At 38.4% G+C, this 24,072-nt stretch overlaps 1 protein-coding gene across 9 annotated transcripts in view; it reads left to right on the top strand.

Annotated features, from left to right (window-relative positions):
* SOS1 (SOS Ras/Rac guanine nucleotide exchange factor 1) overlaps positions 1 to 24,072 on the top strand; it is a 55,592-nt gene that overhangs the window by 18,603 nt on the left and 12,917 nt on the right. For all 9 annotated transcript variants that reach the window (XR_014227714.1, XM_082307200.1, XM_082307202.1 and 6 more), the window contains 8 exons: positions 2,140 to 2,250; positions 2,360 to 2,458; positions 14,621 to 14,748; positions 15,700 to 16,355; positions 21,348 to 21,429; positions 21,873 to 21,995; positions 22,556 to 22,659; positions 23,803 to 24,025. Coding sequence is in view for 8 of the 9 variants with exons in the window: in XM_082307200.1 (XP_082163326.1) it covers positions 2,140 to 2,250; positions 2,360 to 2,458; positions 14,621 to 14,748; positions 15,700 to 16,355; positions 21,348 to 21,429; positions 21,873 to 21,995; positions 22,556 to 22,659; positions 23,803 to 24,025 (1,526 nt within the window). In the remaining variant the exon portion in view is untranslated. The remainder of the gene's footprint in view (positions 1 to 2,139; positions 2,251 to 2,359; positions 2,459 to 14,620; positions 14,749 to 15,699; positions 16,356 to 21,347; positions 21,430 to 21,872; positions 21,996 to 22,555; positions 22,660 to 23,802; positions 24,026 to 24,072) is intronic.

The raw sequence follows: 24,072 nt of genomic DNA, 5'->3' as shown, positions 1-24,072 counted from the left end.
GCTGCCCAGGGAAGTGGTTGAGTCCCCATCCCTGGTGGAGGTATTTAAGAGACAGGTAGATGTGGTGCTTAGGGACATGGTATAATGGTGGACTTGGCAGTGCTAGGTTAATGGTTGGACTCGATCTTAAGGGTCTTTTCCAACCTAAATGATTCTATGATTCAAAAAGAAACACAGGCTTCCCAGGAGGAATGTAGGAGCATTGTCTAGGCAGGTGGAAATGGTATTCAAAGGGCTGCAGCTCAGCTGGAGTTAAACTTGGTGAGGAATGTGAAGCAAAGCAAGAAGGGCTTGTATAGGTAAAATAGCATGAAAAAGAAGATTGTAGAAAATGCAGGTATCTTGTTCATGGGGTGAGAGACCCTGTGCCAGAGGACATGGAATGGACTGAGATACTCAGGTCTCCTTTGCTTTGTCTTTACTGGCAAGATTGTGATTCTAGGTTTCCCAGTTAGGCCTGCTACCAAAGATTGAGGGAGAGAGATGAAAGTCGAAGATCAAGTTAGGGACTATTGATCTAAGGTGGATATATGCAAGTCTTTGGGGCAGGAGAGGATGCCGAGGCAGCTGGTTAATGTTGCAAGGCCACTGTCTAGAATTCTTGAAATTTAGTGGTGAGTTGTGGAGGTCTCCGGTGACTGGAGATAAAGTGTTATGCCCAATCTCAAAAAGGCTGATGGGGAGGATCCTGGAAACTAGAAGCTGGTCAGCCTGTCCCCAGTCCCTGAGAAGATTAGCAAATCTTTCTGGAATTCACATCCAGCCATGTGAAGGACTAGATGATGATTGGCAACAGCCAGCACAGGTTGCTGAAGGACAAACTGTACCTGACCAACTTGACTGCTTTCTAAGAGGAGATGGCTGGCTCCGTGGACAAAAGGAAGAACAGTTAATATCTCTTGTCGGAACTTGAGCAAGGCCTTCAGCACAGTTTCTCATAGTATCATTATAGTCAGCTTGTTGAGGTGTAGACTTAGCTAGTTGAATTATAGAGTGGGTGGGAAATTGGCTGGGCTGGCAGCCTTGAAGGACTGTCATCAGCAATACAAAGTCCATCTGGTGGCCAAGGGTTAGTGGCATTCCTCGGGGTTTGATACTGCAGCTGATACTGTTCAATGTCTGTATTAGTGTTGTGGGAGAAGGTCTGCCTCATCAAGATGCCAAATTGTGGAGGGACACACAGGAGGACAGGGCAACTTCTTGGGGGACCTGACAGGCTGGAGAAATAGACCTACAGGAACCTCATGGAGTTGAGTAAATGCAAACATAAAGTTCTGTACCTGGGACCAAACAATGCCATGCAGTGGTCCCGCTGCCTGGCTGAGGAGCAGTACTGCTCGACAGGGCTTGGAGATCCTCAGGAATCAGTAGTGAAGGCTAACTGCCTACTGGGTTACATTAGGAAAAGTATAGCCAGGAGGTTGCAGGATCGTTTCTGTGTAGCACTTGAGACCACATCTGGCATATTGCATCCAGTTTTGGTCTTCCTAGTATAAGATATGCTTATACACAAGGATTGCCATGATGATTAAGGAGTTGAGGCCCATGATGTACAAAGAGGGTTAAGAGTGCTGGGTTTATTCAGTCTTAGAAGTCTGAGGAAGGAGATCTTATTGCTGCCTTCAGTTACCTGAAGGGAAGGTGTAAAAAAGACTGAGGCAGGCTCTTATTGGGGGCTCACAGTAGAGAACTGTGAGGTGAGATGAGAGAAAGCGTGCGAATGGTAAAAAGAGTAATCTTGGTTAGATACTGGGTGAAAAAAATCTGCACTGAGAACAATGGAACATTGGAATAGGCTGCTCAGAGGGGTTTTGGTGCTTCCGTTCTTGGAGGTACTCGGAACTCAACTGGATGAGACCCTGAGCAACCTCAGGTAACTTTGATACTGGATCTGGCTTTGGCCCTGAGGTGGGCCCTGCTTTGAACAGGGAATTGGACCAGTTGACCTTCAAAGATCTCTTCCAGACTGAATTACTCCATGAGTCTCACGAGTACGTAAAAGTATTGGTTCTTCTCTATAGGCATCTTGGAAAAAGTATGCAGAAAAGCCTCTCTGATGTAGTGTATGTATTTTCTTTAAGAAATATGAAATCTAGATATTAAATTAGTTTTGTAAAATTATTCTGTATTTCTTCTTAGGAACTAGCATTTGATCCGTATGAATCATATGCACAAGATATTTTGCGACCTGGTTTTCACGATCATTTTCTAAGTCAATTATCAAAGCCAGGAGCAGCATTTTATTTACAGGTAACTTTCTTTTAAGTAAGCCATATTATTCATATTACTATTTTAATTACATTATATTGTTGCTTCAGTATGTTTATTGTTTTAAGACTGAAACTTATTTTGTTTCTAGTCAATAGGTGAAGGCTTTAAAGAAGCTGTTCAGTATGTTCTACCCCGGCTGCTCCTTGCCCCTGTTTACCACTGTCTTCATTATTTTGAACTGCTAAAAGTAAGAACACTATGTCAGTCTGATGTTTTTTTCATAATTCTCAGTGTTGGATACCAGAGCTTTGTATGCTCAGTTAAGTGTAAAACCTTTTACTAGAATGTGAATAATAACCTGCTTTTCTTTCATCGTAGCAGTTTTATGTGCTCCAGTGCGTGCTATAACTATCTGAATATCAGCTTGTAACTTCATGGAAGTTTTACAGCAGCTAATGATTTGTGTTGAATAATCACGTTACTATTAATTTAGAAAGCAATAGAGATCTAGGTACTCATATTCTGTGAATGATTATTTCAACAGTGATAAGAGATAATGGGAAATGGCTGTATTACAGAAAATGTCCAAGGCTTTCTCAAGCTGTTAGTTTATAAATTTAAAATCACAGTAAGATTTCCCTTCAGACTTCATTTTATGTTCATAAAAGCTTCAGTGTTCTTGCAGTGCACATCCCATGGTGGTTGTAAAGGTGATACTCCCTCCTTCAAAGGGAAGGCTTGGTTGATATATACACTTTTTGGGCTTTTTGTAATTGACCTCACATCGGTAGGGTAACGGTAAAGACTCTGTAATATACACATGTAAAGAAAATAGCAATGGAAGATTTTTCTGGGGCATTTATCAGCTAACATTGAATAATAATCTTCAAGGAGTGTGGAGCATTTTGAGAAAGACTTTCAAGTAGAATCTTCATTTGGACTTAAAGGAAACTTATAAGGGATACAGTGTTCCAAACTTAATTACTTGGGGAAATTTGGATCAGAAGTAAAAAAAAAAAAAAAAAAAACAAAAAAAACAAAAAAAAAAAACCAACAAACTCTCTGCCCTTTTGAAGAAATCTGGGTGTGTTTTTCTTGAATGTTTGTTTGGTTGTCTTGGGTAATCTTTGAGTGTAAGTGTCTACAGTTTTAACACCATTTTTACTGATTCAGATCTACACGTACAGCTTTGGCACTTAGCTCATCTTGTATAACATGCTTTTTTTTGGAACATATGCTTGATCTGTTTGTCTAGCTCATGGGTTTGGTCTGACTTTTCAGACAGCTTTAACATATTAAACATTTCCTTTCATGACAGTCCATTGGAAGGGAGGTATGATACAGCTTGTCTGCATTATGCTTTTATCACACAGTCTCAAAATGCAGTACCTAGTGGCTTTGCATACTTCCATGTGAACATGGTGTTGTCTTACGTAATAGACTTTTCTTTTGTCTTTTCTCATTCATGCTCTACACACACACACCCCCTCCACCCTGTGTCAATTAGTACATACATGTGCACGCAGCATATGAATTCCTATTTCAAGTAGTCTCTGCTGGCAATAACATTTTCTTTCTTGTATCTGGAATCTTCAAACAGATTCCAGCTTGGTTATGCTTAAAAATGGCCTCACAGAAGGGTATTTGCTACGGAAGGGTAGTGGTGGAATTATTTAGCCGTATAATCCTGACAACTTCACTGGTGCAAGGTTGTATTGAATTCTTTTGTATGGTAAGAGACCCAATTTAGTGATCGCAGGCATATCTATGAATAGTCAAGTTAAAAATGCTATGAAAATGGATCTGTTGGTATGAAGATACAAAATGTTGGCCAAGTAGTATGTGGAAAAAACATTTTATTTCTCTTGAATATAGATATATTTAAGGATAAAGGGGTTAGCATTTTTTGTTGAGCTATGTTGTGTAATCTTGCATACTTTGAAGTTATCTATTTAAAATGCATCTCAAAGTTACCTTCTAACTATGCAGACTATTAAAAAAAAAGTAAATTTCTGTCCACTGATGGTTATCCTATTTAGCAACTAAAGCCCTCCTGAAGTTTGGCAGGGCACCAGGAACACACAAATACATATTCTATTTTTAGGTGAAGCTCCTTGCTGTAACTTTGTTGGAAAATTAGCATATGACTAAGGGCTGTGTTTTCCTTCAACCAACCTGGAAGTCCCCAAACTTTTATATAAGAAACTAACTATATAAAATAGCAGCTTCATATGAGACTGCTTTTCTGCAAATTTGCAGATACTATGAATGAGCTTTCCTAAATGTGGACTCTTAAGTGAAAGGTAGGGTGGTACAAATAGTGCAGTTATTTATGACCTTGAGTTATTGAAGAAAGAAGTTTACAAGACTTTTAAATTGAATTGGGCACTGTTCCAGATGCTGTAAATTTGTGTGCATGTGTGATACTCTTTCCTTTCTTTGGGTAAACAGAAGATTACTTTAAAATTCCTTTTTTTCCAAGTAGGAATGGCTCAAAGCATATATAAACTTAGATAAAATAATATGTTGTGGAAAACAGGAGAGCTAGATAGAGGGGTGTGTGTGTTTTTTGTTTTTTGGTTTTGGTTGGTTTGTTTGTTTTTTTTTTTTTTTTTTTAAAATCCAGGTGCAGACTTGGCTCCCATGACTTATGAATGGAAACTTCTTGTCTCTTTGCAAATATTTTTTTAGTTGGAATTCTACCTATAATGATCTTAAATTCTCAGGATGCTTTCATTTCACAACAGCATCTAGTATGTTTTATTTATTTTTTTCGAACTTTGTTCTTAGATGATAAATAACTTGCCAGTCTTTACTGACTGGCAATTCAGCTCAAGTAGAAATACTCCTCAATTAGACTTTTTTTTGTCTTCCTCTTTCACTATGGTAATGTAACTTTAAAAAAAAAATTCTGGTTTGACAAGGTCTTCCAAGATAAGAAACCACCCTTTTCCCAACCTGATGGTATTAAATTTGTTACATGTTCCTGGGGAAGGCACAGGGTAGTGAAACGTTAGTAGTTGAGGACTAAAGTATCTTTAGGTTGATCCCGTAAGCCTCTTGCTGTGTGTTGTGTTGGGCAACACATCCCAAACTATTCTGGGCTTTGACTTCACTTTGATTCTCAGCCTTGTTTCAGCCAGGCTCATGATCCAGAGTGTAACAAATTTAATGACGTTGGTTTACCATCCCATCTGTAAGTGGTGTAACCCAGCCCAGGGTGGAGAATCACCGAGTCTTAATTAGTTGAACTTTGGCAGTCTGCAAAGTTTTTACAATATCTGCAATTATAGATCATTGTCTCAAAACATTGTGTTGCTTGTATTTAGTACAGGCACTGCAATTAACAGGTTCTCTTGCTTTAGTTGATTCTTAAAGTCTCCTTCCATTAATATTAAAAACAGAAAATCACAGATTCAGACTAGCTATGAATTATTTTAAGAAAGTATTTACTTAGTGTTAGCAAAGGATTTTTTTTTCCAAAATCACTTTGTCTGGTGTGCTTCTTTCCAAACACAGTAACTTGTATGTACAATACTGTTTTGAAATAAAAGTAAAAGCAGAAGTATTACTGTTTGACCTGTATTTGTATATGTAACTGTAGATGAGGATGACTTTTTTTACATCCACTGGAGATACTGTGCAATTTTATGTCTCTGTGACAGATGAAGGCCTATCTGCTTGAGGAAATGTAGCTTGACCAAACTGTTGCTAGTGTGTGATAAGGACTGCAAAGCGTATTTGAGTGTTTCTTGGGAGAAAAAGCTGGGGTGATGTAAAAATTGGTCTCAAGTCTGAGAGATTTCCTAGAATATGACAGTAGGTGAAAAATTTAAGCAACTTCTTCATGTGGTTAAGCTATGCAGACTTATATTACAACTGCAGTGTTGTAAAGTTACAGAAGTTGTGCTTTATGGTAGAAGTTGGAGGTGATACAGCCAGGTAAATGAGGTTCTGTATTTCTTTCTTGCTTGTGTGGTTTCATTGACAACATTTCTTTTGCTTTTCTACTTTAAATGCTAATGGGTTTATGCTTTAAGTCAGCTGTGTGTTTGGCAGCCAAAGGGAAGATGATGGGGAAAAGAAAACTTTGTCACACATGTGTGTGCACTTTTTCCACAAACTTGGTTATTGTTAATGTAACTAATTGGGCTCTCTGAGGTAACTCTCTAATCGAAAAAGTTATTCAGGATGTATTTAATTTTTTTTTCCTTCTAGCTGTGGTACTCGTTGATGGATTTCCTATGTGTTCGTATCAGAGATACATATATGCGCATGTGTATCACTTCATTTGTCAATGACTTATGTCATCTGTTCTGGAGTTGTGATGGGGCTGCATGTTCTGTTGTATAGCTTTTTTCTTTTTACACAGGATGTATCTGGGCTTTTGAGAAGCACATGTCTCTTTCCAGGGAATTTTATAATGAGAAGTAATTACCTTGGAGAATATTTTTTCCATTATCCCACTAAAACTGCTTTTCTGCAAAAGCTACTTTCTACAAAAGTAGAAGTAAAAAAGTCCTCCTTCCACTTTGCTTACAGTCCTCAATGACACTTGAGCTGTGTTATTGTCAATCTGCTGCTGGACCAACAAATGCTGTACTTTGATCCCTTGAAGCAGGGAGCAGGATGGCACAGGGCCAGACTGTTCTTATCTAGATGATGCCCTCTTTCGGGAGTCAAATGAAACACTAACTGAACTCTGACTTTTGACTTCACTTACGTGCTTAACTGTAGGGTTCCAGAGTCCTGTTTTCTGATCCATTTTCTAGGAATACCTGCAGGGCAAATTCTCCCTGGTACTGTGGGAATTAGGAGAGCTGTATTGGGGCAGACTGTTTAGGGGACTGGTGATCTGTTCCTGGTTTTCAGTGACTGCTGCTAGTGATGGTAAAGAGCTGTTTAGCTTATGTGGCAGCAGCTTATGCTGAACACCCAAGGCAAAGCTCTCATGAAAATAGATAGGTGTTAGAGGAACTTGGATGAATTTTGATCCCTTCCCCCCCCCCCCCCCCCCCCCCCCCCAAAAAAGTTTTGACACAAGTACTCCATTGAGGATTGAATGTTAAGCAGCTTATTGTAGCTGAGATTTTCAACGCCTGTAGGATGACATTAGTTTTTGTGACTGTGGCAGTTATGATATAGTCCCTGATACACTTGTATTGTTATATAGTCTTTTAATAGCAGTAGTATATTTCCCGGTCCTCCTGCCTCCATTCCTGTCACCTTCTGTACAAAAAGGAGATTCTTGGAGAGAGGTAGTGCTATGGTTGAGACTTTCATATACTTTATTTCTTCAGTAGAAATGTTTCTGGACGTGGAGCTGTGGATTTAGCCCCACTACCAGCATGCTTTCTCCATTTGCTCTTATAGCAGTAGAGGTCTATGTTTTTGTCAATACTTTGATATCTTCAGTCGAAACCGATGGAAAGATGTAGGAAATAACAAACACAGTAAAACAACAAGCTGCATTCATGGTTTCTGTAGACCAAGCCTACAGATGGGATTCTGCTTGTCATCCCTCATTTCCTCTGCTGGTTTTCTCTTAATCAACAGGGTTCCTCTTAAAATCAACAGGGTTCTACTGTTGTTTCCCAGAATGATCTCTGAAATTGTGAATTCATCTTGCGTAGTGTTCAAAAATTCATTCATTTCTATCCAAACATAGAGGTGCCATCCAGTTGAGCCTACAGCCTTGCAAACTTGGCTGGCAAAGATCAGACTTGAATTGTGTCGAAGCAGTGAAAGTGGATTTTAATCCACTTTGGAATTACAAAAGAGAAAGGGAAGATGTTTACAATTTGAATTGTCTTTACTATGATGGAAAATTTGGGGGAAGAAAATGGAAGACCTCAGTTACAAGTGTGGAAGCACATAGGTAAATATTTTGTGATATTTCAAATACTGATCTAACTAAATGTTATCAACTTAATTATGAATTTTAAATTTCTAATGTATTCTGCAGGTCTGCTAATAATGATGAGACAAACCAAAGTGACAGTAAGAAAGAAGAGAATTTCAGAGCATGAAGGCTCTGGAAGGATCTGTGTGAACTTGTACGTTTGTTGCAGAAAGGTAATGAATCTGCTGTGGAAGAGACATCAGCATATGCAAAAAAAAGCCCATATTTTTGAAGAATGCAGAGCAAATGGGTTTTCCATACTCTGAGAAGACAAGGTCTCCTGTAAACAAAGTAGCCATTTCCCTAGTAATGGAATCTGGACATATAAAATGCATATATGGCAGCTAGTAGCCTACAAAAAGCCTGAATGTTTAGGAAAGGGTTTTATGAGAACATCAAGGAACTTATTTGAAAACAAGGCTTTGCTTTTTATCTGTTCCTTGATGAAGGAAATGTCGATTGTGTAAGCTCAATAAGAGTTGCTCACATGCATGAATCCGTTCCCAGCTGCCAAAACTGAGAGCAAAAATACACGCTTTCCTGCTGAGCAGACACCAGTTGAAATACCTAGCAGGCTATAGTAGCACTTGAGCAGACTGAATCTGAAATATAGCCTCCTGAGAGGCTGTACCCATTCATGGGGATGCTAGTGGCAAATTGGCCGCATAAAAAGCCTGTTATGGACAACTTTGAACTGTTGAATTGGTGAAACATCAACTGACGGACTTCTGTGTGGTATATATTTCTGAGTAGCTCTTCCTGACTTTTCCTCAGTGTCCATCCTGATTTGAAAAACGGCACTTACTTCAGAAGAGTGTAATTTATTTCTGAAACGGATTTATTTTAATGTCATTCCCACCCTCCCCAAATAAGAGCATCGAGTAATCAAAGTAGCAGTTCATTAAATTCACTTGTTTCTTTAGTCCAAATGGTTTAACTTTTTTGGGCTCAGGTAAAGTTTGATGTACTTAAATTTTCCACACATCTTTGAGATCTACTTTAAGTCGTGTAGTCAAGCTGTGAAAGAACTGGGAAGCTTTTAGTAAAAGTTGAAATGCTTCTTGTTTTCCTCTGTTTCAATGCTTTACTTGTACAGTTTGCTTCCCAATGGGCTGGCCATATTTTACATTATGCGAGTTGAAACTTAATGTGAAATAAGAGATGAGGGCTTTTTAGCTTCTTTTAAAATGTACTTCCAAGAGAATGCTGGAGGCTTTTTGTTACTAACTATCTGATATTTGAGGTTTGATATTTGACATGTTTATGTAAGATTATGTGCTTCAATGTAACTTTTTAATTAAACTGAGAAGGCATAGTTAAACTTTGAGTGGAGAAAAAGCTTTTACCATTAACTCAGTAATATATTAAATTCTGTTCCACTCAATGCAAATAACAGTCCTGCTGTAATGTAAATCTAAATAAACATTTTTCTAAATATATGCATATATTTACTGCGCTGTGCTCATGTCTGAGTTTATATGAAAACGAAATGACTTTTGAAATTCCAATGCATTAAAGCTGTGTATGTATATCCAGGAATATGGCACATGGAGTTTCCTTTAAGCTTCAAGTGTGAAGTGCCTTTTAGACTGCTAGCATTTTTCCAGAAGCGTGTAGCGTTCTGTGCAGTTGTCCCCATTTGCTGTTCCAGATGATTTCCTGATGCTTTCTAAAAATTAAAGTTTCTGGATCTGAGAGCACTTTTCCCAGCATACTGCTGCTTCGGGCTGAGTTTTTTATTATTTGGAGGAATTGCAAAAAGTCAGAAAGAGCTCTTGGGCAGCTCAATGCTATTGAGCCAGCTTCCAGGATTGTTTTATAGCAAAATGCCGTAAAACCTGCCTGCCTGCATTTGTCACAGGAGAAACCCTGTTCGTTTTTATTCTTGATCATAAAATATCCTGTTTCAGGATTGCCTTTTTGTAGGTACCGTGTTCTCAGAAACATGTTAAAAATGGTGAGGCATTAGAACAGAAGCTGGAGTAACTGGTGTTAGTGTACTTCAAGTTCTCATGAGTGTTGCTTACTTATGTTGCATTTCCCTACAGAGTAGATAGCTGGGTAACACGGCAGATCAGGCTTGCTTTGCCAGCTATGCAAGTGTTTTGTTGCCTTGCTGTGGGCTTCAGGATGTCTGAAGAAATTACATAGTGGGTTTTGAAGAGGTTTCTCTGAAGCAGCACTAGTTTGAGCTCGTTCTGAGTACTGTGGTGTGCAGCTTTCACTTCTAACATGGGACCACTTATGCGCTAAACTTCTTGAATTGATGTTTTGAGGGGCAGTGAGTATTGTTAGCACCTACAATCAAGTGATCTTGAGTTAAGCTTAAGTTAAGCAAATTGTGATTTCCCTGCCTCCCATATGCTGTTGTCTTTTGTGTATAGAAGCTGATTTGTGATCTCTCTTCCCAGGTGAACTGGGGAACTTGCAGTTCACAACTTTCAGTGGTTAGATTTAGAATAATCTTCTAGGAAAACAGAAGTCTAGATTGTGATGTAAGCCCTGAAGTACAAGATTTTATATACATCATGACACCTACTAGTATTGTTATATCTGCATATTCTCAGCATAAGTATAAATGTATTTTCTGTCATTGTCTTTCTAGATAGACACTTCCCTGACAGCGTAAGAGAAGGACCACCATAGTCTAATTTTGCACTGCATGAGGAGGATTTCTTTTGTATCTATTTGGAATTTCCTGTTTGGTTTTTTTTTTAATATCTAACCCTTGTGTTATGCAACACGTAGAACAAAATACCTTGTCTTCCACTTCTTGATATATCTTCAGAGCTCATGGCCTAGAATGTAGAGTACTTTTTTTTATTGGAAACTTCCCTTAGCAGTCTATTTTCCAAGTTTGTCTTCCTTGAATGGCCAGGATACTGCGCATATAGTATTGTGAATCATTACAATCATTATAAACCAAGATTTTCTCATAAGATTATTAAAAACCACAACTACAATACTGATAATCAGAAATCTGCACCTTCTTCCCATAATAATAAAGTATTCTTCACATGACACTTTACCTTAACAAAACAAGCCACTTTTATTTAGCATCTACCCGATTCCTTCGTTAGGGGGCACTGCACAGCTATAGAAGAATCGGTGGGATTTGCAGAGAAACTTGGATGCGTTTCCAGTGATGCCATTTCACTTTCCATAACCTCCTCTTCCAAACTGTCTGGGGGCAGTGTAAGATGAAAGTCATTGCTGTAATTTAAGCTCAGTTCTGACTAAGACTGTTTTTGGTAGCAGTTTATGGTAATTATACAATGTTAGAATATAAACTTTCACATTCCTTTTCTGTGTGCGGAGAAGTGTCTTCACAGTACACAGCACTGTCTGATTTGCCATTTGTGTTGGTTTTACACTTAAGAAGATGCATACTTCTACACACTGCTTTCTAAATGTTAAACCTGGAGCGTAATTACACTCACTGGACTTTGATTTAGTTTGTATATACAGTTGGAAATACCGGTTACTTCCAATGGATCCTGATGGGGAAATGTTTGTCTTAAACAATTGATTTCTCTCCAACACTGTACACAAACATATATTTTGCTTTTGGACATGGACTTTCCTGTGATGAATACCAAAATTTTTGCACTGGAGAGAAATTGCTGTAAAAAGCATTTTATAAACTCAACACAGGAGCAGAATGTGTTGCAGTAATGAACATTGATCTGTACCAGTCTGTTTCTGAAGAGAATGTACAGGGAGTCATTTTTTTCCAGATATTTGAGTTGATAAGGTGCTACATTGAGAAGATTCCCAATTACTTTATAGGCATTTATTTTTCTGTTTGTTTGGTTTAGCACTCCCCTTATACACGTTAACCTAAATTTGCATGGGTTTCTTTTGAGATATTTCCAAATTTCAGAAACTTTCTTCTTTTACTATTAAAAATAAGGAAATAATTTCATAAGCTTTGTTGCATGTTGAGCCTAATTTTCATCGATTTTTGTCCTGTGTTTTACATGCCTTTTGCTCCTTACCCTGTTTCCTGTGGTACCCTTACAAGCAAATGGCAGAATATAGTAGGATCTAATAAAGCTTGTTTTCAAGGAGACTAGGCTAAAACAACCTTGTCCATTGTTGAAGGGTGGCTACCCAAAGATGACAGGAAATCCAGCCAAATTCCTCTGATGGAAGTTGGCAAAGAGGCAGTGCGCAAGGTGAAGAGTCTCCTTTGACCTCTTGTGCAGGAAAGATGACAAGTCTTAGACATAGTTAAATGTTTTTCTTAGCTTGCTTTCAGGACTTCTGCCAGTGGTGCTGCACCTGCGTCATTTGTCTGAAGTCCTCTCTAAACCTAGATGAAGTGCATAACTGAAGCAAAGGGAAGGTGATCCCTCTATGTTAAATCTAGAGAGTGGAGGAATGTGACGAGGGTAGTCTGTTCCTTCTTGGAGTGATGTATTCTCCCCGAGACCTTTCGGGAAGTAATGCCTGTTGTGGTGCCTTGTCAGCCCTATTTCAGTGGTTGTCACATCGGTAGGCACTCATGCCTAATGCCACTTAGGTCAAGAGTATGGCAGGTTATGCTACATGAACCAAAGCTGCCTAGAATAAACCTTGTGGTCATCCTTATGGCTGAAAACACAAATAAAATAGTCTTTGGCATTGACAACTATCGCACTGAATGATTAACTCTGGTCAGGGAAAAAATTAATGCTACTCTGTGACCCGTTCAAATGTCAAACATGAATATGTTGTATTCAGTTGGCTTTCGGAGGACAATACTTATATTTCATACTGGAAGCAAACAGCGCAATTGTACTGTTTCCAAGGGTGTCTGTTATTCTGGCTCATGCCAGCCTGGCGCTTCACTTTCACCATCTCTGTCAAAACAAATCTCTCAATTGCGTGGAGTCGGTTGTTGCTGTGTCTGAAACGCTTGTCTCTTAATAATCCTGTAAATAGTTGTTATCTCAGTTTTATGTCTAAGCCACAGCTGTAGTCAACAATTTTTTCACTATGACGTGAAACATTTCAATGCTTAAACAAAGATTTAAGACAAAAATCTTAAACATGGCAGATCTTGTTTTATAAAACTTATCAGTCACAGCGATAGTTAGACAAAAAATATTAGTATTAACCCTTCTCGCCCAGTTTTACTTTATAACTTTATTATATTTTTTTGTCCTTTAAGAAAAGTTGAGTTAGTATATGAAGGCATTAATGTAGCCGTGTATTCAGATAGGGACTTCTGTACCCTGGTTTTACAAGCTGGCCACGGTTAGATGCCCTTTTCTGATGAACAGCCAAGCAGCCCCTCCATGGAGGAAGAACATTTACTTCTCCCCACCATCCCTCTGGTTATTGTTTTTTTCCCCCTTTGTTTTTTTTTTGCATGAAAAAAAATCACAGTCCTGGTGGATAATAAGCTGAGCACAAGTCAGCAGAACACCCTTACAGCCACAAAGGCCTGTATTGCTGTATTAGCGAGTGTGTAGCCATCGGGTTGAGGGAAGCGGCGGTTCCTACCTGTTTAGTACTGGCAAGGCTGCATCGGGAGAGCTGCATCCAGCTTGGGCTTCCTCTTGACATTGGTGTACTGAAACAAGGGCACTGGAGGGGCTTGTCAAGATGACGTGAGGAATGGAGCATGTGATGAAGGAGAAGCTGGGGGAGTGGGCTTATTCATTCTGGAGAAAAGGAGGGGAAACCTTCCTGCTGTCTTTGACTGTGTGATGGGGTGGGGAAGATGGAGAAATGCTTCTCGCAGGTGCATAGTGCTTCCACATATTCCACTATGAAAAGTCAATAAGGGAAATCCTGATAAGCTATTAGGAAAAAAAAATTTCACCATGAGGAATTTCAGACATTGGAACAGATTGTCTAGAAAGGTTGTGGCCTCTCCATCCTGAGAGCAATTCAAAACTCAATGTGGCCCAAGGCAACCTGATCTGTGTTGGCTCTGCAGTTGAGCTGGAGGTTGGATAAGATAATCTCCAAGGTCCCTTCCAACCTGAATTATTGATTAGACTGTTGTTAGTGAGGTGAGAGCCCTTGTAATCTTCTGTTTATAAATGCGATGAAGGAGTTTTGCTTAGCTTTAGGTCCAGCTTGCCTGTTCCAGGAGTGTTTATACGTGTTAAAAATGTACAGACGTCCCACAGCTTTGATCTTGTGCTGTAGAAAGGTATGTATGGGGATGTCTTTCCTCACTTGTTCCTCTTAAGATTTAACACCTATAATGGCTTCTTTTTTTGGTGAGGTAAATCAAACTAGTTTTGAGGTAAATAACGTGTGCCTGAGTGCGTCGGTATCTGGGGGACTAGTGACTGCTGCTCTCGTTTTACTGAGATTAAGCTCTTAGCAGACAGTTCTCTCTCTCCTCTGTGTCAGTAATGCACCTGGTTATTTCATTAACTTTAATAACAAGCAGGAGCATGCAAAATCAGCAGATGGTTGGATTTCTTCTTCCTAGGTCAGACTTTTGGATTTGCGTGTACCTGAATACTCGTAACACTTTTTGTATTTGACTTTCAATGTTCACAGCAATTGGAAGAAAAAAGTGAGGATGAAGAGGATAAAGAGTGCTTAAAGCAAGCAATAACTGCCCTACTAAATCTTCAAAGCAGTATGGAACGGATATGCTCCAAAAGCCTTGCAAAACGAAGGCTTAGGTAAACATGTTTCCATTTTTCCTGCTTTCTGCTCTTAATGCTTTGCTATAAATCCAGGGCTCCCAGTTTCCTCTTTTAGTAAACAATGAACAAAATAGTTTGTGACAAGCCTGCTTTTTCAGAGGAAGTGACATCAAAGCCAAGATAATTTGTTATTGTTTTAAAACCGTTCTAATTTCTATGTGTCCTTGCATACTGGTAGTTGAAACGTTCTGAGAATTCACTGGTAAGTAGAAAGTTATGGTATTTGTGGGTTAATTATGCTCAGACAATAAATATCCACCTAAAAATATTGTAAAAGTACATTTCTGTGTGATTAGAAGGGAATGTTCTTGAATTTGTAACTACTTAATCTGAAGGGGTTTTTGTGCAATGGCTAGTTAAAATTACCACTGGATAATAGACATAGATGCATAGATAACTAGTACTTAGTTGCACTGTTGTAGCAAATTCTTGGATTATACTATCTGCTGTTTGATTTTGTGCAGTTATTTAAACATGTTAAAACTTTGCTTTTGCTCTTAAAATTGTTTCAGTATTTTCTTTGTCAAACAAGTTCTGTGCTGCAAAGTGTAATCTTTAGGCTTGGACATGAATGCATTTAACAGTTTATTTTCTCTGAATGTGCTTCTTTCAAATTAATGCAGTCTAAAATTGTTTGTCAGCTATGGAAATGAGTGGTTTGTTAGGCTAAGAAGCACTCACGGCTTGCCTGTGTTTAGGTAAAACATTTATTGTGTAGAAAATAAGTAGAAAATTTATCAGATGAGGTACTTAAGAGAAACATTAGTCGACTTGCAATAGTGCTGATACTGAGTGCTGAAATTGCATTCTCAGTGGAATTCTCACCACTCAGAAAGATGATCTTGTGTTTTTGCTGTTAGTGGTGGTTGTGGTTTTTAAATACACGTACACTAATAGGCTGCCTTTCTCCCACATCCTTCACTGAAGTGAATCTGCATGCCGATTCTATACTCAGCAGATGAAGGGGAAACAGCTAGCAATTAAGAAAATGAATGAAATCCAGAAAAATATTGATGGTTGGGAGGGTAAGGACATTGGACAATGCTGTAACGAGTTCATCATGGAAGGAACACTCACGCGTGTAGGAGCAAAGCACGAGAGACACATATTTCTATTTGATGGCTTGATGATTTGCTGTAAGTCAAATCACGGGCAACCAAGACTTCCTGGTGCTAGCAATGCAGAATATCGTCTGAAAGAAAAGTTCTTCATGCGAAAGGTACAAATCAACGATAAAGACGACACTAATGAGTACAGACATGCTTTTGAAATCATCTTAAAAGATGAGAACAGTGTTATTTTTGCTGCTAAATCAGCTGAAGAGAAAAACAACTGGATGGCAGCATTGATATCTTTGCAATATAGAAGCACGCTAGAAAGGATGTTGGATGTAACAATGTTGCAGGAAGAAAAAGAGGAGCAGATGAGATTTCCAAATCCTGAGCTTTATAGATTTGCAGAACCCGACTCTGAAGAGAATATTGTGTTTGAAGAAAACATGCAGCCCAAATCTGGAATCCCCATCATCAAGGCAGGAACTGTTGTCAAGCTGATCGAGAGGCTGACTTACCACATGTATGCAGGTGAGGCACTTCATTTATATAGCCAAAACTCAAGGTGGTGCTTCTCTTTCTGTGTTAAATACATGCAGCAAAATATAAAGTGTGTAGAAAGCAAATATGCTTTGCAGTGCACATATCCTAACGTGCTTTTTGAGTTAAGGTTTTGAGATCTAAATACACACCTTTGTAACTGTAGCGATTAAAAATATGAATCCTGTTTGACTGAAAGTAGTGGGATATGCATGTGCATAAGGTTATTCTCATGCAAGGGATGGGGGGCAGGGGCCTGCAGGAATTGAGCTCTAGACAATACTTTTTCCTGTATGCCACAGGCTACTAGAATTGCCTTCCCTCGAGACTTCCAAAGCTGGGTGGCACATGAAGTGCCAGCATTGCGGGAGAGAATTATGGGCCCAGTATTTTCAGTTACGGGTTGTACTCTATCAGCTATTACCTGTGTCCATGCTGGCATGTAATGAAAAGACCAAATATCAGCTTGCTAGAAACAAGTCACTTGCATAATTTGTCCTCAGAACTTTGCCTTAATCAGAATTTCAGTGGGGATTTGATTTAAGGACTTTTGACTTCAAGTTTCTCTTTGTGCTGAAGATAAATCAAAGGCATTGATGTGATCATCCAGTCCAGCCTCAGTGTGTGGAGTTTTTCTTGATAATTTCCCAGGATTTTCCTATGCTGTGCTGAAAAGCATGGGCTTGGGCTTGGGGTTTTTTTGTTATTTTTTTGATTCTACCTGTATGTCAGTTATTCTAAAATTTCATGCATCTTGGTATTAGTGCTTCTGATATTCAACTGTAGACATTTTTTTTCCCTTTCTTTTTACTCCTAAATTGTTCTTCTGCAGCTCAGTCCTGGATACCCTGCATAGACCGGGAATATTTGTTTGGAAGAAGTGGGGAGTAAGCAGAATATAATTAGTGTAGCTTAGTACTTTTGTTTATTTTTAAAATGCTTGTAAATACATCTGTTTACTCCATTACTTTTATTGCTCTTCTCCATATTTCCTTCAGTTGAGCTTTCCTAACATTTATTAGAAACCCAAATGCAATATCATGCTGGCAGTTTCTACCAGAGCAGTTTTGTGCCTGTCTTCATTTTCTTGTAACTTTATAAACTTTTAGCTCTTGGCTTTGAATTTTACAGGCATGATTTATGACATAATTTTATGGTTTTGGAAGTTAAAATAAAACAATTCAGCCTTAGAGAAAGGAAGACACTTTTTTTTTTTTTTTTTTTAAAGCTAGCATTGTATTTGGCAGAGAATTAGCCAAAATAGTACTTCGTTAGTGCCGTTGTGAACATTTGCTTTGCTTTGGCTAACTTGCACACCATTGAGAATCGCTCTTTCCATATGCGCTGGGACTTTGGTGCTGTAGCCTTGGCATTGCTCCAAGTGCTAGCAGTGCTCTCCATGCATCGTCTCTGTCCAGGGAGCCACAAACTACATTCTCTGGTTCCATAAAACAGAAAGGCCTGTTCTTAAGGAACATGTGGCTTGTTGAAATATGTCTCTTGTATTGTTTTTTTGCATCTGCGTGTCTTTTTGGCCTTTCTACCACATAGGACATCAAGGAAGAATTGTCAAGGTCAATTGATTAGATCCACCTTCGTCCACAGTCATTTAAATCCCTGCTTGTAACAACCCTTGTTTAATATAGCTGTAAGTAGGTTGCTTGAAGCCTAACATTGTAGGTAGGTGTGACATTGACCAAACTATTATATGACAAAACTGAGAACATGGGTACTGTGAGATAGGCTGAAAGAGCTTGACCAGAAGAATAAAAATGGTTGTCTTGTGATGTATTTAGCCTGTCTTTGTAGACTTAAAGATTTTAGTGCAACGTACATGGACCTGGTGCTGAATTGCTAGGTTGCATGTCATTTCTCGACACCCTTATCTTTCATTCTATACTTTCTGGTTTATAATTGGTTTTCTATGAGGAAAAATGTCATTGTTCTAACCATTCTGTGCTGTCTTTTCCAGGGGAACAAAGAAATAGAGATATAGTGACTCAGCCAAAAATGCTCTGTTGTACAGGAAACAAGGTCCATTTACTATGTAAATCATTCAGTGTTTTGTTGCATTTTATGAGATGCAGTGAGTAGGGCAGCAACTTTCCACAGTGACCCTTTAGCTCTTCTTTCATACATGTATCAGCTGAGTTCAAGGCTTCTGTTTTGCTTGGAGACGTGGGAAGATGAGTACTCTGGTGATACCTAGCCAAACAGCTACAGACTGTAGAAGTGCTTTTCTTGCCCCACATAGGATTGTGTATGTGTGATTGTAATCTTAAAAGAATTTATTGACTTTATATTCATATGCCAGAATAGAAAGCCCTTGGTTTTCTGAGGTGACTTTTCTCAAATACGGCGTGACTGGTTATGGCAGCCCTTGATCTGACAGTCTAAAGAGAGAGAAGTCACAGCTATGGTAAATACGAGGTTTTTGTCTTTGTAGGTGAAATACTATAAGGAACAATTACAGATAAAATTGCAGAAGTGGTACCAATTTGTTGCAAGTAGCTGAAGAGCAGTTTTATTAGTTGCAATTTGAGGAGTATATGGGCTGTGTTCACATGGTAATCAAATCAACTCAACTTTTTTGTCGCCTGAGAAGATCTACACAGTCCATCTCATTTGTAGATACGGGTGTTGGACCTTTTATTTTTCTTCCCTCACCTCCCTGACAATGCACAAACCAGCTTATCAGCTGAAATATTTCTCTGTTTTGCTGTGGAACAGGGACAGCCCGGTAGCTTAGCTGTAACGAAGCAGTGCTGCCGGGGGTAGGAGGCATCCAGCCACCATGAGAGCTGGGACAGGGAGACAGCCCTGACGGCCACCTGGCCGCAAGGTGCAGCAGACTGTTCAAACCATCCTGCGGTGGAGCAGCAAAATAGGGAGAAATCTCCTCTGCAAAAGCAGCTTTCCATATATTTTTACATGAGAGACACTGCCCTTCAATTAGAAATTCAGGTTCTGACCCTATTTGCATGTTCTGGAGGGTTTTCCTTGTTTTAATGTGTTTCTGCATTCATTATCTCCTCCTTTGCCTGATTCTTGTTGTAAGAGCAGCTGGGTTAGGTGGTAGCAAGATTTGAAAGTCGTGGCAATTTTTTTTATCTACAGGGCAGTGCTCTTCTATTTTTAAAGCTTTGATATGTTAAGAGTGCTTGTGCGTCATCATAGTGTCCGTTTCCTTTCTTAAGGAATTCAAGGGTGATTATTTATAAATCCTTGTAGAACAAGTTATTGTTCTTTTTTAGCTTTCAAATTGGCTGTATTGAAGAGAGAATTATCACATGAGCAGACATCCTGACTAACTAGTGTTGTCTGTATTTTTTTTAACACTTGCTCATATATTGTACACTATTTTGAGTTACAGATTTTGCTAGTAAGATAACAAGGTTATCTTTGATTTGCTGATCTACTTCATTTGAAATTCAATATGTATTGTGGATTTAAACACTGACCCTACCTGTAAATAACAATAGCTGTGACTCAGAGCTTGCAGTGATCTGAAAATGTTAATTGCTATGGAGGCTTGCTTTTTCATGTAGACAAAATCTGTTTCGGGTGGATGCTGTGTACAGAATGCAAGCTGTGAAAACATGAGTTACTGTGCTTACTTCTGTACTTATTTTTTAGGACAACAAAAATTGTGTATTTTCATGATGAGGATGATGGGGACAGGGATGACATTCTTCGTGCAGAAGGATTTGGAGTTTTGCCTTTGAAAAGGATTTTAGACTGTACAGTTTCAAGGAGAGGTGGGAGAGGCGTTATGATAAGAAAAATGGAGTATTGAAGGACATAGAGATGGTAAAGCAGAACAGTCAATTGTTTAAGAAATGGGAATTAGTGTACAACAGAAATGCAAAGAAATGCTGTGTTACACAATATACTGTTAATCTGTACAACACATTACAGTAAACTGTTGCCCAAATGAAGAGCTTAGTAGGATCTAAGAAAGGTAGAATGTTCATTCAAATGGACAAGATGCTGGTAAATAGTTAAGGGTGATTTTAAAAAAGCTCTTAAAAACCCGTATTCCAGGAAACAAGTCTAATGGCTAAATACAGTGTTAGGTCAAATAATGCAGGCAGTTTTTTCATTACAGCCTATAGGAACTCCTGCTTCAAGTCTTGTGTGCTCCTCTTCGGTCACTCTGTGTTAGAAAAATTACCAATTGGGGTTTGTTTTTAAACTCTGTATATGGATTTAATATGCAAAGCCATTGCAACCTGCTCATTAATTTTGTTCAGCAATAGCAATGTTAACCTTGTTTCTAGTCAGCTCTGTGCAGTGCCAGTGTGCTGTCACTGCATTTCCTCATACTTGAAAACAAATGGTTTTGCTTTTGTAATTAAGGGAGACACTTCGGTTTTCTGTTTTGAATGCTCACTTGTTTTTAAAACACATTTGAATATTTTACATGAACTGACATGTAATTAGTCAATTTAAATGAAATCTGTTGATTTTCTTGAAGTAAAATAAATATAACCTCGAACTATAGCTGTCAGTTGAAAAAATATCTAGCCTGCTTTAACCACGACTGGTTATCATTTGTACCAGTTTAAGGTTCTCCCCTTGAAGAGGCCAGTTCTATCCAATGCAAAGTTACCTGTGTCTTTTAAGTTATCTTGTCCTGATCATTGTCAAAAACAAAGTTGTTTACTAGATGGCTCATAAATAAAATCATTTATTTATTGTTTTCAAAGTTGTTGAAAAAGAATCCAGTCTTTCAGTAATTGAAGGGAAAGAAAAAGTCATTGTTTTGAATTTTCAACAGAATAAAAATTGTTTTTAAATTCTGCTTTGTATTGCTATTTTAAGAGGTTCTGAATTGTTACCAAAGCAATTTTGGTTTACATCATCTTCTCTGTAAATTGACAGGCCAACATCCTTAATTTTAAAGGATACCTAAAGTTACTTTAAAGTATAAAAAAAATTAGGTAACTGCTGACATGAGCATAAAATTATTCTTTATCTTAGATCCCAACTTTGTTCGGACTTTTCTCACAACATATAGATCCTTCTGTAAACCTCAAGAGTTGCTGAGTCTGCTAATAGAAAGGTATGCCACTGTTAAAAATGTTGTTCATACAAAGTGCAATTTTTTTATTTTTTTATTTTTTTTTTAATTTTTTTTAGTTTTAATTTTTACTTGGAGTAGAGTTTGTAAGATTCTTGTTTTCCAGCTGGTTTTGATTCACTCCAAACACTTTTTAAAAAGTTGTCAGATTCAAGAATGGCAAATAAAACATGCAAGTTATGTCCAGAAGCTTTAGGGTTGTTCAGGTAGCTCCAGTAACTTCCAGCATCCTGCAGTTTTGTCTTTGAAATCTGTGTTATTACTGAATTTAGCAAATCTTCCTATGTGCTTACCAAGACATAAGATTCTGACGTGTGGAAGCGTTCTGAATTTTGAGCTATCTTTAATCAACATTTTATTCATGCATGCTGTGAGTAAGATCAGTGTAATAGGAGCCTAGTGCTTATACCCATCTTCTGTGCTAGATTTGAAATTCCAGAGCCTGAGCCAACAGAAGCCGATCGTATTGCTATGGAGAATGGAGACCAGCCTCTTAGTGCAGAGTTAAAAAGATTTAGGAAAGAGTACATTCAGCCTGTGCAGCTACGGTAAGTATTGCATCCATGTGAGCCAAACTGACTTCCTTTAAGTCGTTTGAAGTACCATCTTTTGGATGCAGTGGCTCTTTGTGATACGAGCAGCCTTTCTTATACATGCTTTGATAGAGAGCGTGCATGGGAAGTCAGCCATTTTGACCTTGCTACTGGAAAACCTGGTGGGAATTTTAATTTACGGCATGAAAAGCCTTGGGAAAGGCTTGTGCTGAGTTTTAGACTACTAGTGTGCAAATTAGTTTCTTACACTTGCCATTGTTTTTCAATTCATGTTTCTGCAAGGCTATACAGCATAAGTGTGCCACAAAGATGTAGGTAGAGAACATTTTAGATAATGTTCTTTTTATCAACAGCAGCATTACTCTGACTTCTCTGAATTTAAAGTAGAAAAATGCTTATAGCTGGTTACTGATGAAATGCAGACAGTAGAATAATTGCACTTGGTCTACTGATTCTAATATTCCTGTGAGCCCTCGCCTACTAAAAGCCTTGAAATGCTAGACATGAAGATAGACTGTATTGTAGAGTGCTTACTTATCCTTACACTTTTGCAGTGTATTAAATGTATGTCGACACTGGGTAGAACACCACTTCTATGACTTTGAAAGAGATGCTGATCTTCTGCAACGTTTGGAGGAATTCATTGGAACAGTAAGAGGTACTTATGGTTTCGTAAGTGCTGGCATTTATCATAAAGCATCCCTTTTCAAAGGTATTGAATGGGATCCCTTTTCCTTTCACTGAGCAGATAAACAGGACTGGCTGCTTATTAAATGCTTCACAAAGAACATTAAATAAATCTTAATTTAAAAGAAAAAAACCCAAAACACTATTATTCAAAGTTTGGCCCCTGTTCAGAAGAATGAATGTTATTTACATCCTGCTAAACAAGTATTGGTTTTGTTATAAAGGAACTGAAATAATGCAAAATAATAAGAACTGATTAAAGATCAAGACAGAATAATTGCTTTGATTGCCCTCTTAAACTATACACGGGTAATTTTTGTAAAAGTTTGATGGTGTAAACCACTATTTCTTTGAAACAAAGGTTTTCCAGCTATTTCACAGTACATATTAGACCTGTAGGATACCTTCCAGTTGTGACTGTACAGACCTTTCCTGTTCCCTTGTAAGAAAAACTGAGATAGTTATATGAGCAGTTTGTAGGAAAATATTATGTTGGAGAAGTATTTAATGGTTATTTAGCAATTGAAAAGAGGGGGAGAATGAGCCAGCTAGTTTAATGTGGATTACTGGTGAATTTTCAATGGACTTGCCATCTCATGAATGAAATCCTTACAGTGTAGAGCTAAACAGGCATTTGGCCTTTGGGTTTTATTCTGAGTTTTGATGCTAAATGCAGTAGAGGGAGAAGCTTCTCCCTGTTTGTTATTGTGCCCTTCTATGTTATCTGAGGTAAGCATGTACTCTTGCCCAAAGTATAAAGTTCAGGGTGTTTACAGAAGTGCATTTTGGGCATAATTTTTGGTTCCCATAAACTCATTGTAAAGTCAGAAAAGAAAGGAAAACACCTGATGTGGAGCAGGAGCCCAATTTGGGTGTTCTGAATTGCTTGAGCAAACTTGGTGTGCTCAGTATTGGCTGTTGAGGAATTCTTCTTTATATGTTCGAATGCTTTGAGACTTGTGTGAGAACACCACTTATGCACTTCTAAAGAATATATGGCTGCTTCAGTTTAGTAGATTTTGGGTTTAAATCCAAAGATCTCTAAATTATATTGACCTCTTTGGAAAAACAGTATTAAGAGTAACTAAATAGTAATTTTCTCTCTGTGTGCCAGGCAAAGCGATGAAGAAATGGGTTGAATCGATCACAAAGATAATCAACCGGAAAAAGCAGGCACAAGCCATTGGGCCAAGTCACAACATTACTTTTGAGAGCCCACCTCCGGCAATTGAATGGCACATAAGCAAACCAGGACACACAGAGACTTTTGACTTGCTCACTTTGCATCCAATAGAAATTGCTCGGCAGCTCACTTTACTTGAGTCAGATTTTTACAGGTAACTTTCCTCCATTGAAAAACACATGACACAAACCAAAATATTCT

Source organism: Platalea leucorodia (assembly GCF_965183815.1).
Source record: "Platalea leucorodia genome assembly, chromosome: 3".
In the NCBI taxonomy this organism is placed as follows: Eukaryota; Metazoa; Chordata; class Aves; order Pelecaniformes; family Threskiornithidae; genus Platalea; species Platalea leucorodia.
This window is presented reverse-complemented; position numbering and strand designations above follow the sequence as displayed.